At 35.4% G+C, this 15,778-nt stretch overlaps 1 protein-coding gene across 19 annotated transcripts in view; it reads left to right on the top strand.

Annotated features, from left to right (window-relative positions):
- GRIP1 (glutamate receptor interacting protein 1) overlaps positions 1-15,778 on the top strand; it is a 661,865-nt gene that overhangs the window by 524,075 nt on the left and 122,012 nt on the right. For all 19 annotated transcript variants that reach the window (XM_049115121.1, XM_049115119.1, XM_049115116.1 and 16 more), the window contains 3 exons: positions 1,315-1,398; positions 5,547-5,622; positions 8,016-8,161. In XM_049115121.1, the coding sequence (XP_048971078.1) occupies positions 1,315-1,398; positions 5,547-5,622; positions 8,016-8,161 (306 nt within the window). The remainder of the gene's footprint in view (positions 1-1,314; positions 1,399-5,546; positions 5,623-8,015; positions 8,162-15,778) is intronic.

Genomic DNA, 15,778 nt, shown 5'->3' with positions numbered 1-15,778 from the left:
AGAGGGAGAAAAACTCAAGGAGACTCCAGGCTGAGAGCACCCAGCTCAATGTGTGCCCCAATCCCATGGCCCATGAGATCATGACCTGAGCTAAAACCAAGAGTTGGAGGCCTAACCAGCTGAGCCATCCAGGACGTCCCTCTTGTTGATAGTTTTATGAAATCAGCTTTTCAAGATCTAATAGCAATGTGTTAAAAGTGTGCTATTGATAATAAACATAGCATTAGATAATTAGCTATCATTGTAAAATTCAAGATAAGGATCTAAGACCATCAGATTCTGCTATTTGCAAATTCTTTTGTCTCTGTGAATAAAAACATCCCTGTATCCATAATGATGAAATATTAATTTGTGGAAATTTGTTTTTTAATTCAGAAATAATGTACTATATAACCAGAATTACTTATTACTTTCCTGAAAACAATCTCACAGAAGAATTTAGTTACTATACCTTCATACAACTTATACCTTGTATTATGCAGATATACTGTGCATAATATTAATTAGAGATATCAACTTAATCATGCAATTTTATTTTGTGAAATAAGAATAATAAGCAGGCAAATAAAACATACACAGTTGATATCAAATAAAATTAAGTAAATATTTATTTTATTAGACAGAGTAATATTTTGAATGTACATAGAATTTTTTTTTGCCCTCCAACTTTGATTTGGGTTGTCTTTCTTTTTTTTAATTTTTATTTATTATTTATGATAGTCACACAGAGAGAGAGAGAGGCAGAGACACAGGCAGAGGGAGAAGCAGGCTCCATGCATCGGGAGCCCGATGTGGGATTCAATCCCGGGTCTCCAGGATCACGCCCTGGGCCAAAGGCAGACGCCAACCGCTGTGCCACCCAGGGATCCCTGGGTTGTCTTTCTTAATTGCTGTACATCATGTCAGAAAATCTATCTGCATCTTCCTAATATGTTACAAAGGGGAAATAATTCTATGGATTATATGAAGATTATCTCTCTTGTTATACAGAGTTTTAACAATGTGATTATTATGCTCTCCCTGTAAGCTGGCTACATAAGAAGAAAGGAAGTACCTATAATTTTGATTCCACGGGGGCCTGAGCCTTAAGTCACTTATGCAGACAATTTATTTGTATGGTATCTGTATGGTATTGAGTGTATTGACATTCTAAGTGCTTTTTCTAACATTGTCTTTGAAAATAAATTATCACCCTTTTATTACTCATAACAAGAATTATTGGCAGCAGAGATCTGTAATGTCTTATACCACATCAGAAAAATTGGAAATGTTCTTATGACTTAAGACTTATATTTCTCTTTCCTCTGCATTCAGCTGTTCAAGGATCCAGTGTTATTTTCCGAACAGTGGAGGTCACATTACATAAAGAAGGAAATACCTTTGGTTTTGTAATACGAGGTAGGTGGTGGCTAGAAAATATGAACCATCAGATATTCTTGGAGAATTTATCAATGAAATATTGGGAGTGAACTAGAAAGTCATCCTTAAAACAACAACAGACGTTTCTATTGCATAAAGTCACCTTATAATACTCGCACCCATTCTTTTAAAAATAAAGCAATGAGTGGGAGGAATCAAAGCAGAATCATGACCTAGATTTGTTTTCAGCCCATTAATACAGAACAAGAAGTCACTATAAACCTTGTCAATTCATTCATTCTACTGATTTACCACTTTTCAACATGCGTTTTGTTTTCCCTTCATATTTTTCTATATCTCTGAGTCAAAAATGTAGATGAATATGGCTTGATTTGATTTAATACACTAGGATTATGCAACTTGTTTAAATTATTTTCTCCCGAAATACATTTTGTTATTGTAGCCTTCCAAAAATTGAAGATAATCTAATCTCTTGGGAACCTATATACATCAGCTTAACTTACTTTATTATGGGATGACATTAATAATAAAGATTTCAGATGACTCCAGCTTGTCCATAAAACCATTAATTCTGAGCTTTAATTCTGGCTTTTAGTATTTTATTTTTCTTATAGGCAGTTCTACACCTTGAAGACTACAGATAAACAACTCATAATTCCTAGTGTGACAGTAAAGTTCAATAGGGAACTATGTATGCATCAAAGATTTTTTTTAATTTTGCATATCTTGATTTTTTTGTTTTTATCTATTATATTTTATACTTTGCCAGGGTCAAAATTTTATCCAAGTTATTAAAACATTAATTAAAGCTAACTAAGCATCTTAATAAACATACATGCATCAAGAAATAAATGTGTTCATTTAGATTAAAAATATAGATTTGTCTTAAATGACTAAGCTTTAAACATTATGTTCCATTCTGTGCCAACCATTTAGCAAATCAATCAGATATTTATTAAGGACATGTCAACATGTCAGTATAGGGCCAAGTACTGGGGAGTCATAAGACAGGCAAGGAGTTACAATCCAGTGAATTTAAGACCTAAGTTGATAAAGTACCCAAGTGAGCAGTAGAGAAAATGGAAAATGCAGAACTCACTGAGTGATTTAGTCCAGCAGTTACTACCTTTTCCTGACCAGCTCCTATTTTTAGGTGGAACAACAAGAACATTTTACCTTAATCATTCCCAAATTTCTGTATAAAAGAACTAGATGAATATAATAAAAAGTCAATATAAAGTAATTTTGGCTCAGAAGGTGGTATATACAAATTTGTTTTTTTGCAATAAAAAACAGACACAGAGGCACACTTGAATCACATGCCCACAAGCCTAATTATTGAAAAGCTGCAGTCGAAAATACTGTTGATGCAAATATTCATTATTTGTTGCTCTATGGTTAATCAATAACAAATCAAATTGCTAACGAAAGAGCTAAAACAACAGTAATTTATCATTAGCAACAAAAAAAGAATGGAAGCATTTGAAACCACCTCAAGACAACTGATGATATAATCAACAAAATGCCTGTACCACCATTTGCAGGAATTTCAAATATCTGCATGTGCATGCAGAGGAAGAATTTTCTATGAGCCTAGGATATCACCTGGTACATCGTAGGAGCTTAATAAATAAATGAATAAAGAATTGAATGTTGCCTAGATTTGTGGACATAGACTTCTTAGCATTATACTGATTTTAAAACCTTAGTAATAATGAACCAGTTTTAGTTTATGAGTACTACCTTTTTGTAGGCTTTAAAAACTCCCTTAGTACATTAGTTGAACGTAAAAGTTTGTGGAATTTTGCACAAGTTTTCGTGAGAATCAAATTAAGAATTTCTATTTTAGATGAGTTTAAGGCCCACCTGAAGGGTCTTCCATGCCCAAAAGGTGGCCCCCTCCCTTCGGAATCTCGATTAGTCACAAAAAGAGTTGCAGACTGAGAAAGTACTGTGGGTAAATGTTATCAGGGCAGAGAAGACATCGTGGCATAGATGGAATGTGAGCTAAACTTCATTTCAGTGAGAACACCGGGACTTTGAGGAAGGAGGACAATATCACAGATGGAGCATATTCATTTCGTGTTGCTGAATTTCTTCTTAACTGGTTAGAATGAGTGTTGGTATAATAAAACAGGCTTTTACCTGCTGAATGCAATTGCATTTCTAATGCTATATGTCATAGGTTCTAAAACCTTGACTCCCCCAAACAATAGAACCTGGCACCTATAGAAGGGAAAATGACATTCTAGCCTAAATCTTGTGGAGTTAAATTTCAGTTAATTCCCTTGCCACCAACCTAAGGATGATGACTTGGAGTAATAGGGAAAGCTCTCTGTCACTAAGTTCCTTTTCACTTTGGGCAGGAAACTTGCCCTGTCAGTCATTCTCAACTAGAAAAATGTAGACAGGTCTACTCATCTAATACATGGAGCCTAGTATTCAGATTTGGTTTGCACTGTGGCCCTGGCACTGATATTTTTTAAAGGCATTCCAGGTGAGTGACGCTCACGTGAGAATACTCTCTCTGTTTTGCTTTGCAGCTCTAAAAGTCTAGAACCTAAGTGAATCACAAGCTAAATTTGGTTCATTATTTCAAATACTGATAAAACGTCACATATGAAGAAACGGAGAGCTCACTCATGCTTTGCCATGCATTTACTGTTACAGATTTAAATTTAGACCAAATCAAAATTGTGGGAAGTTGTGTACTGTCTTCAGCCCCCATCCTTTTCTAAATCAACATCCCATCAGGAACAAACAGACCTGTCTTTTTTATGATCACCTTGCAAAAGAGGAATTACATAATTGTTTTTATATAAATATGGGTAAACGTTCTGTAATTTATTGTCATCATTTTCATTTTAAAATTCTTTTCTGAGGAAGTTGTGAATTTCGCATTGCAAGTAAGGAGGAACTTTGAAAGAAGCCATTAAACTGAGGGAAAGAGTGAAATACTGGAGATTTATCCATCAGCCAGACTGAATAAATCATTTTTAATAGAAGTGAGCAGAAAGGAAGCATTTGCCTTCATCGGAAACAGTGAATGCCTTTTGAGTTTTCTTTGAGGCTAGGTTCCTTATGTTGACCTCTCTACCTGTTCCCAGTTTGGTAAATGCCAGTCTGCTCTACCAAGCAGGTACTGGGGAAGATACTGGAAAACTAGGGACCAGCAGGTGGGCAGCCAGGAGGATGGCGATGTATAAAGAAATCAAATCAGATGCAGAAAAGTTCAGAAAGTGAAGATGTCCAGCCTGAAGAATATGAAACTTAGCAGGTGTATCATCACTGTTTTCAGCTCCTAGAAAACGTTCCTTACAGTAGAGAGCATACATTTTTGTTTCACTGCTCTAAATAATAGAACAAGGACCAGGAGATGAAAGTTGGAGGAAGAGAGATATCAGATAAATAATTAGAAAGAAGCTTCGAACACCCTATGTGTCCAAATGTGAAACGGGCTGCCTCAAGTCGAGTAAGTAGGCCATCTGGTGGGTCTCAAGAAGAGTGGGGAAGCACAGATTATAGGAGGTTCACAAAGGGGCCCTGGATTTAGAAGAGAATTTATAATGCATTACCTTCCATCTTGAAGTTTCTATGTTTCCAAGAATTCTTGAGCAGAAATTGTCTTTATGCAGGATTAAAGTCTCCATTTAAGACTGCAACTGTTTTGAAATAGTCTGTCAAGATTTGCCTAGAATTTTTTGAACAGCCCACCTTTAATGGAACGCACTTCAGCCCCTTGAATTTTTTTCTTCTTGTGTTAAATACTGATATACCTTTACCTTCTTCAGTTGTTGCTTCCCTTACGTCAGTTTGTAGACCGACTCACCTGTATTATAGCCCAGGTTAATTGATACCAGGTATACCCGCCTGCTGGCTGTTGTTCTAATAGGCTGGTATTTGTAAATAGTTCATGCTCTTGTGACACTAGCTGTTAAATATTTTGTATATCACCCCCAAATACAATCATGTATTTATTGAGAGGTGGAGACATGGTGACTACAAAAGCATATTCTACATAAAATGAATAAGATTTTTGGAAAAAATTTACGTGGACAAAACATAGTTTCATTTCTTGGCTGGCATTTTGTAAGTGATTCTTTTTAATGAAAGCATTGTTGAGCTGGGTTTTTTTGTTTGTTTGTTTGTTTGTTTGTTTTTGCTAGGAGGAGCACATGACGATCGAAATAAATCTCGTCCAGTTGTAATAACATGTGTTCGCCCTGGAGGACCTGCTGACAGGTAAACTTCATCCCTCTGTGTCCCTATCCAGATAGATTGAACAAAGCTGGGGACATTGACAGAGACGTTGATGAATTAGAAATTTCACCTTAAAAAACAGATAGTATGCAAATATGTTGGAATGTGAAAACTGAAATTGTTTGGGCTGTGGAAGCAGGAGAAGGAAGGTCTGACTCCAGACTCCACACATAACTACCAACTACCCTACGTGTTCAGCAAGTGACTCAAGAGTTCTGAGCTTGTTTTCCTCTACTGTAAAATGTAGATCACAATATCTACCTTTCAAGGTTGCCAGTGTTCTCAAAAAGACCGGCTAGGGCCTTGCAGGGGACCTATCATGCGATAGAGACTTCATCAAAGGCAGCTGGCTTTTATAAGGCAGGCACTTGACATGCATCATCTCCAGTTGCTAATCTCCTCACCTGGAAAGATAAGTGGTGCTGTTTTGATTGTTACTATTATCAACATTCTTATGATTATTACCTTCTGATAATGATTATGTATGTCAGATGGAAGTGACTTGTACTAAAAGGGAAGGAACATTGTCAGTGTCTAGAACCCTCTCTTCCTTACTAATTTGAGTGTCCGAAGGGGCAGCTCCTTCAGTTTTCACATCATAAACATGGTTGGGGAGAGGGACTCCAAAGTAAACACACAACTTAGCTGTCTCAGGAGATACTTCTCTTTGTATTAATTTCCCACAGCAAAAGTTGACTCCATCAAGGCAGGAGACCACAACTCCCGGCTTTCGGTATTGAAGTCTAGGAGAAAAATGCTCTGATTACCCCTGAGTCTTCACAGTGTTTCAAACAAGGATACAATTTTTATTTTTTAAAGATTTTATTTATTTATTCATGAGAGATAGAGAGAGAGCCAGAGACACAGGCAGAAGGAGAAGCAGGCTCCATGCAGGGAGCCCGACGTGGGACTTGATCCTGGGACTCCAGGATCATGCCCTGAGCCAAAGGCAGACGCTCAACCGCTGAGCCACCCAGGCGTCCCAAGGATACAATTTTTTTTTTTTTTTTTTTTTTTTTTTTTTTTTTTTCCAAGGATACAATTTTTAAATCTTCGCTTATGCAATAGAAATAGTAATAATACATATTATTTACTGAGCACTTAACCAGGTGTCAGAAAACATGCTAAGTGCTTGGCAGACATTTTATTTTATCCTCTCGACTGCCTACTAAATGAAGTATTTTTTATCCACACTCACAGGTGACAAAACTGAGGTACAGTATGTTTAAGTGACTTGCCAGTTAGCTAATACATGGAAGAACTAGGATAGGAATTCAGGTTTATTTTCCTTCAAAACTCATGCTGTTACTTACTTTTCTAAAAAGTTTGTGTTTAATAGAAAATAAGAGAATATGAAGATACTGTTTTCTCACCTATGTTCTAGTACGTTTGCCTTTGCAGAGGATAAGACGGAGTCAAAATTTTCATAAACATCTTGACTTTTTCCTTTCTCGTGCTTCTCCTGTGATTTTTTTTCTTCCAGAAGTAAATGAGAATATTTCTGTTCCTTGTTAACTTTTAGGTTGAGGTTAACAAAAATGTCAGAAGCAAGCTACTGGTTTGTGAGCAACATACAAACAAATTAATTTAGGATGAAGTGGGATCTATTGAGTCAAAATTCCTAGAGAGTTGTCAAGGTGAAAGATATTTCAGAGATGTTTATCCTTTCAAATCCTAAACTTGTAATCCCCGCATTTGACTTTCTCATATCCATGACCCTCAAAGCAGGAAGGTTATGATCTGGGAGGCTCCCTGGCTATGTTTTAGTGGCGTCCCTAATGTCCTGAGGCATCTTCTTCTACTGCCTTGAGTATCTGTGGTTCAGCAGAAGGAATAGTATTTCCCTGTCTCTTCCAGGGAATATGAGACTGAATCAATTTAATGATTGCCAAAATGGCCTGATAAATCAATAGGGAAATTTATAGACTAGGGAAATTTTTCACCAGTGCTCCCTATAGCATTTGGGTTCACTGATAATAAATTGAATGCAATCAGCAGGCTTTTCTGCTCACCTGGCTTTGGAAAAATAGGTAAATGCTATTTCCTGGGCTCTAATAAATGAATTTTAGATATTTAGGTAAGAACCCAAAAAGGGAAAACACGCATTTAGTACTTTTGCACCCCAAGAGTTAACTGGGGGAAACTTTGTAATTGACTAATATGCAGTTATTTCCTTATTACTGACTTTCATATTGCAGCAATTTTCTTTTCAGTGTTACCTCTTGCATCTCTTACTATCACCCTTGATGCTTAAAAGGAAATACATATAGGATGGATGGTAGAAAGTGTGAAAGAACCACTTTGGCTTAGCGACTGTTAATGTGAAACCCCGTTATGTTACACTAATGAAGACTGTTTCTTTTTTCTCCCTTCAGAGAGGGCACCATCAAACCTGGCGACAGGTTGCTTAGTGTGGATGGAATTCGGCTTCTCGGGACCACACATGCTGAAGCCATGAGTATTCTTAAACAATGTGGACAAGAAGCAACACTGCTGATAGAATATGATGTCTCAGTGATGGGTATGTCAGAGACCTGAGATGGTGCTTTCTAAGCCCTAGGTCATGTCATTGTCCATCCCTGATAAACCACTTTGGATTAAGAATGGACTGTTATGTCCTCTGGCAGCAGACACAGTTTCATCAATACTATATCATTACTCTGTTGGGTTCAGGGAGAGGTGAGTGGTACTTTTCAGCAATTTAGAGTTCTTGTGTCAATAGCTTCTATAATAAGGTCCTCATCTGTCAGAGTGTTTCACCTAGCTCTCAGTTCTTCTATGAGGATTACCCTTTGGCAGCAAAGTGTTTTCCCCTCCAAATCACAAAAAATAGTGTTATTGACTTAAGGGCTGGTACTTTGTCTTTTACTACACAGAGACGGAGGAAAATAGGAGATTTCTTTCCTTCTTGTAACTTCACAGTAGGAAGCTTGCTAATCAGAATCAATGGAAATTACCAATCATTTTATCATTAGGTTTAGGAACAAAGAAAGAAAAGGGGACATGTAGAAACATTGACTAAAATCAATGAGAATCATTGATTAAAATAAAAATACTGTTGAGTGCAGTGTCCTTTTTTAAAAAATATAGTTGATACATGTTACATTAGTTTCGGTTGTACAACATGGTGATTGGACAAGCTTATATGTAACGCTATGCTCGCCACAAGTGCACCTACCATCTGTCACCCTGCAGCACTGTTATAATACCTTTGACTATATTCCTTTTGCTGTGCCTTTCATTCCTGTGACTTATTCATTCCATAACTGGAAACCTGTATCTCCCACCCTCCTTCACCCATTTTGCCCATCCTCCCACCCTTTTTCCTTCTGGCATCATCAGTTTGTTCTCTGTATTTATGGGCCTGATTGTGCTTTTTGTCTGTTTATTCATTGTTCGACTTCTTTAGATTCTTTAGATTTTTTAGAGTGAAATCATATGGTATTTGTCTTTCTCAGCGTGACTTATTTCACTTAGCATTATACCCCCAGGTCCATCCATGTTGTCTCAAATGGCACTATCTCATCCTTTTTTATGGCTGTATTATATATATATAAATATAAATATTTTTATATATATAAAATATATTTATATATATAAAATTTTATATATTTTATATATGTTTATGTATATGTGAAACACACTGTCCTTATCTATTCATCTATCAGTGGACACTTAGATTGCTTCCATATCTTAGCTACTGTAAATAATGCTGCAATAAACATAAAAGTGCATATATCTTTTCAAATTAGTATTTTCATTTTCTGTGGGTAAATATTCAACAGTGAAATTACTGGACCATACAGTATTTCTAATTTTAATTTTATTTTTTATTTTTTATTTATTTTTATTTTTTAACATTTTTAAAATTTTTTTAATTTAATTTTATTTTTTTATTTTAATTTTTTGAAGAACTTCTATATTGAAGCACCAATTTATATTCCCACCCTCAGTGCATAAGGGTTCCTTTTTTTACACATCCTCACCAACACTGGTTATTTCTTGTCTTTTTTATTTTAGCCATTCTGACAGATGTGAGGTGATATCTCATTGTGGTTTTGATTTGTATTTCCCTGGTGATTAGTGATGTTGAGCATCTGTTCATGTATCTGTTTTTCATCTAAATGTCTTCTGTGGAAAAATGTTCAGTTCTGCCCATTTTTAATTGGACTATGTGGTTTTTCAGTGTTGAATTAAATAAGTTCTTTATACCTTTTGAATATTAACCCTTCATGAGATACATCATTTACAAATCTTCTCCCATCTAGTAGGAAGCCTTTCTGTTTTGTTGATCATTTCCTTTGCTGTGCTAACAATAACTTATTTTTGCTTTTGTTTCCCTTGCCTTAGGAGTCATATCTAGGAAAATGTAGTGTAGTATTCCTTCTTTCAAAAATGATTCCAATAGAAATTAATTCTATTTCTACCCTCACAACTATGGCAAAGCTTGGAAGATATTCTCATCTGGCTTTTAGATGTTAAGAGAGAGCCAAAGTTTTGTGTAATGTTGACTAAGGCAGAAGAATTATGAGATAATGAATTGGAACTTGAAATTGAAACTAAATCATGTTAGAAGTACTTCTTACAATGATCAGACATGATTATCTGACTGGATTTTACCAGAGAGTTTTATACCGGTGAGACATAGCAGAGAAAAAGAGGCTTATTCAAAACTGCAAACTGTATGATTCATGTAGAACAGTGTTGCTTGCAAGTGTTAATATGTCTACGGGCCTGAAATGTTTTAATGAGCTATGAGGTTTCTTTTTTTTTTTTTTTTTTTTTTTTTTAGCTATGAGGTTTCTTAAAATATTTAAAGTATGAGATTTAAGGAGTTCTTAACAGAATAAATGATATGATATGCTCTTGACATGGAAAATTCAGAAATAAATGAACTTTCCTCCCTCATGTACCTTTCTCTTGCATTCTCTCCTTCCTTCTTTGCTTTTTCTTTCTTTTTTGCTGTATAGTTTTTTTTTTAATTTTTTTTTATTTATTTATGATAGTCACAGAGAGAGAGAGAGAGAGGCAGAGACACAGGCAGAGGGAGAAGCAGGCTCCATGCACTGGGAGCCCGATGTGGGATTCCATCCTGGGTCTCCAGGATCACGCCCTGGGCCAAAGGCAGACGCTAAACTGCTGCGCCACCCAGGGATCCCCTGCTGTATAGTTTTGAATTAGATTTGGAGTTCGGTGATTGGGGCTCTGTTTTCACTCCACTGACTTCTGTTATTCTGGACCATGTTACTTATTTCCCTCTGCCATGGTCACCTCAGTTGTCAAATTGGGACTAACAATGCCTATTTTTAGAGGTAGTTGTGAGTTAAAATTATACAGTAAAATCTATTTTAAATGATGATGCAGTGTATTATTAATATTAAAAATTGAAGCAGATATTTAACATATTTAATCATTCATTCAGTCCACAAATCTTTATTGAGCTAAGTGGCAGGTATCAAAAACCCAAGAGTACTATAATCAAAACAGACTTGGTCCCTGCCCTTATGAAGCTTGCAGTAGATGGAGAGGACAGATAGAATTGATTAAACACTCATGAAGTGTGATCATTACCTACTATAAAGGGCATGAACTGGATTCTGTGATAGGGAATAAAGGCAGGTACAGGTGAGAGTTAGCAGATGCCAATATAGGGTAATTAGTGAGAAAGTGACATGTGGGCTAACACCTGAAGACTTAAAAGGAACCAGCTCCCAAAAGGAAGACAACACTAGTCTAGAAGCCCTGAGCACTTTACCTCAAAGAGACAAGGGCTCTCCTATGAGAACGAACACCACTTCAGAGGAAATTCCTCCATGTTTCATTATTGCCAGAGTCAGGAGGGGACCGGGTGACCCATCTGTCTGCCTTCACCCCAAATCACACATCCTGAATGATGTTTGACAGTTTCCACACCTCAGAGGTCTCAAATATCCCCCTAATATAGGGAAAAGTGGAAGGAAACACATCAGGAAGGAAACACATTAAAAAGCCTCTAAGTTGCTAGATATAAGATCAGTATACAACAATCAGTTGCACTTCTTTATACCAGCCAAAAACAGAAAGCTAAAATTTTAAGATACCATTTATAATAGCAATAAAAAGGAGTCAATATTACAAAAGTTGTGTATAGCTATATCTGTGCCCATTACACATATATAGCTATATAGATATAGATATAGATATAGATATAGGCATATACACTAAAAATACTTTAGTGAAGGTCTATGTCACATTATTGAATGGGAAGTCTTAATATCGAAGAAATGTCATTTCTCTCAAATGCATCCACAAATTCAATTCTACTCAAAATCTTAAAAGGACCTTTGGGGGGAACTTAATAAGCTATTTGTAAAAAGTATGTGGAGTAAGAAAGGTGGGAGGGGAAAAACAGCCCAAAATGTTTTCGAAACGATAGGAAAACAAGAAAAACTTGTTCTACCCAATGTCAAGACTCTTTCTAAAATCATGCCACTAAGTCTATGTAATGTTAGCCATGGGATAATAAAGAGATCAATGGAAGAGAATCAAATACCTATAAACAAACTACTGTGGATGTGGAAAGAGAGGTGTAGTCTTATATAAGTGGAGAAAGGTTGACCTAGTCAGTACGTGATGCTTGGTCAGTTAGTTAGCCACCCGGGGAAAATTCGATGAAATTCCTACTTTGTGCTCTGCTCAAAAATAAATGCTGTGTTTGGATAACCATTTCCCAATAAACTGCTATTACAAATAACTGGAATGAATATCCTTTTACCCAAATCTTTGACTGTATGTAGTTCTTAATTAAACATTTGGCACATCATTCTAACTTGTCCTCCAGAAAGGGTATACTATTTTATATTGCTACCAGCAATGTTTTAAGAGTACCTATCCCACCAGAGCTTGTCAACTTTGGATATTATCATTTTTTACCTTTCTGATTTGTTAAGTGAAGATTGCATTTATATTTTAATTTGTTGTTAAAAAATTTATAGTGCAAGTGAATTTTTTTCATGCGGACAGTAGCCAATTTTATTTTTTATTATATACTTATATCTTTTATTCATTTTTCTGTTGCTCTTAACTTTTTTATTGGTTTGTATAAACTATATATTAAGGACATTCATCCCTATCAGTTTTTTGAAAAACTTTGTCAGTAGTTTATTTCCTTTTTGATATATTGAAGGTTTTTTTTCCTTCTTGTTTTGATTTAGCACTTTTCTTAGAGTTTAAATATTATTTTTCCTAAACAGTTACCTAATACCCTATTTAACAAAGAATCACATATCTGCTGATTTTTAATTTTTTTAATCATACAGTAAATCATTAAATATACTAACCTCAACATCTGCGGCTTTCAATTTCTCACTTGTCAATACTTCTCTATTTAATTGTCTTACTTGGATGTTTTTCCAATATCCCCTATAGTCATTCTCTTCTTTCTGTTTGTCTTTCTTGCTTTTTTCCATTCCTGTTCTTCTAATTTGGGTTAAGATAGGATAATGGTATCCATAAAGTCAAATAATTAAGAATGACAATTTGAAGAAAGGAAAGGAAAAATAGTGCCTTAGAATATAGGATACTTTCAATTAGAATTATTCATCAAATATTAACTGAACTTTTATAACAAAAGAAATACTTTTTTGTAATACTTTTTCTTTTGCAACTTTTGCAGCTTTTCTTCCTCAAAAGGAATAAAGTGAGTTCTTGCACAACACAGCCTATTTACTCTAAGAGGCCCGATTAACATTTCAAACTCTTTGTAAGTCAAATTCCCATTAAAAAATAGTTTACCACTCTGTTTTTTGTGAAAAAATTCTAACATTTGTAGAATTAATATTTGATAAACCCCCAAAATTAACTTTATCAAATTTTTAACAAGATCAGAGCAAAAAAGGATTTTTTAAATTTAAATTCAATTTGCCAACATAAAGTATAACACTCAGTGCTCATCCCATCAAGTGCCTGCCTCAAAAAAGGCATTTTAATGGGAAATTATTTAGTCAACCAGAACTTTGGTACCAAAGACATTGATATTTTCTTTGTTGAATGTAAGAATTAATCATATTAATCATATTCTATATCTCCTAAGAATCTAGGTCAAGTACTAGTCTAAAGATTATCAATTCTTTTTATACATAATATATTCATCAAATTCTAATGGAAAATATGTTGAGATAGGCATTAGATTATATTGATTCCTATTTTGTACCTTTTATCAATCTCCCTTGATGTTATACTCAATGATTCCATTTCTTTGTATTATCTTTTCCTTCTATCAAATAAAAATAATGATATTTACCCTATACAGCTCATTAAAACAAAGACATTCATTTCTAAAGGAAACTAGGAGATATTTAGAAATACAAAGGAAATAAATTTTTGAAAGCATGTATAAAGCTCAAAGTTTATGGGCCTCCATTCAGATACCTTCCTATCACTCTTAGGTAAAGCTAAATAGATGCAAAAATTGCAATAGAAAACTTAGGATCTTAAATTAAGAAAATGAGGAGCAATAGCTCAACAGTATATGAGGACACCATCAAGTACAAATAGCAGAAACCCAATGTAACCAAAGGTCAGGAGGGAATTTATTAACCTCCAAAAGTCAGGAGTTCAAGGTGTCTCCTGGCTTACAAGTTCAGTAATATCATAGGCATCCTATCTCTCCTTGCCTAGAAAAGGCTTTCCTTATCTTATGATAAGATGGCCCCAGCAGCCACAAGTCTATATTATCTTGAAAGGTTATGATGCCAGAGAAAGAAATGAGACTGGATCACCCCTAAAAGATTCCTAGTAACTTAGCTTGAAGCAAATGCTGACCATTACACTAATCACTATGTCCAACGATATAATATACTCTTTGCTCTTTTGGTAGGGGAGGCAGGAATGTATGATGAACAGCCCCAACAGAATACGGCGCTTCCCCAAAGCAAATGGTGTTGACTTGATGAAAGTAATAGATGACCTTTTGAGGACATATTTTAATGTTAAATAATATATTCCCACTAACATGAGTTATATTCCCTCTAACATGAGAGTTTCCCTTGCTTCATATCCTCACCAGCACTTGGTTTTCTCAGTCTGTTTCATGCTAACTCTTTTGATGTATCTATAGTGATATCCCACTTTAAGTTTAGTGTACGTTGCCTCAATAAATAGCCATGTGGAGCACCTTTTCATTTGCCTGTGGGACATACTTATTGCAATGATTTTACTTTTAGTACTTTTATTTATATACCATTAAATGTATGATGCACTGTATCTTAGAAGAGTGTGTGTATCTATAATCAGATATAAATATTGATTTTATGTATTTATATACAATTAAAAGTACATAATTTCTAAGTGCATGTGCGTGTGTGTATGTGTGTGTGCACATGAGGCACTGTAGTGGAGTGAGACAGAGGAGAGAGGACTGAGCTCTGGGGTTCTCCAAAAGTGGCAAGTCACAGGTTAGGAAGGTGAAAAGGAATCTGTAATATAAGTAGGGAAGGTGCATCCAGCAATGGAGATGGAGAATCAAGGCAGAGTGTTGAGTCACAGAGCACAGAATATTCCTTTGCAAAATGGTAGTAATTATACTACCACACTCACAAGTTGCTGCGAGAAGCAAAGAATTAATACATATGCAGTGTTTGGCACAGAATATGTGGCCAGTAAATATGCACTATTTAAAATGTTTATAGGAAAAAGCACCCCCACTTTATTATTGTTGAAATGTATGACCAAACAACTGGGTCTGAGAGCTCTGCTGTTGAAAATCATGTAACATAAAATACATGGAGAGCATGAACATCTGAAAACAATGACTTCATTAAATGTAGTGTCTTTTGAAGTCAAACAAAGTTGGTGGAATCTTGGCTCTCTGTTGACCTTGGACAAGTTATTGAGCCTCTCCAAGTTTCAACCTTCCTTTCTCTAAAGTAGGGATGATAATGCCACTTCTACAAAGGTTTGATGGATTGAATGAATGTATATAAAGTGCTTACCATAACTGAACTAAACTGTATTGAATACTGGGAAATTAAAGTTGACTATTTCCATGCTCAACTTGCCTAAAATGAACCTCAGGCCTCCCATTAATACCTGGGATTAAGAAGCAGCTGAAGCTTTATTCTGTGACAATACTGAGTCATTAATAGAAAGAATATTTGAG

The sequence above is a fragment of the Canis lupus genome, chromosome 10 (assembly GCF_003254725.2).
Source record: "Canis lupus dingo isolate Sandy chromosome 10, ASM325472v2, whole genome shotgun sequence".
NCBI classification, from domain to species: domain Eukaryota; kingdom Metazoa; phylum Chordata; class Mammalia; order Carnivora; family Canidae; genus Canis; species Canis lupus.
This window is presented reverse-complemented; position numbering and strand designations above follow the sequence as displayed.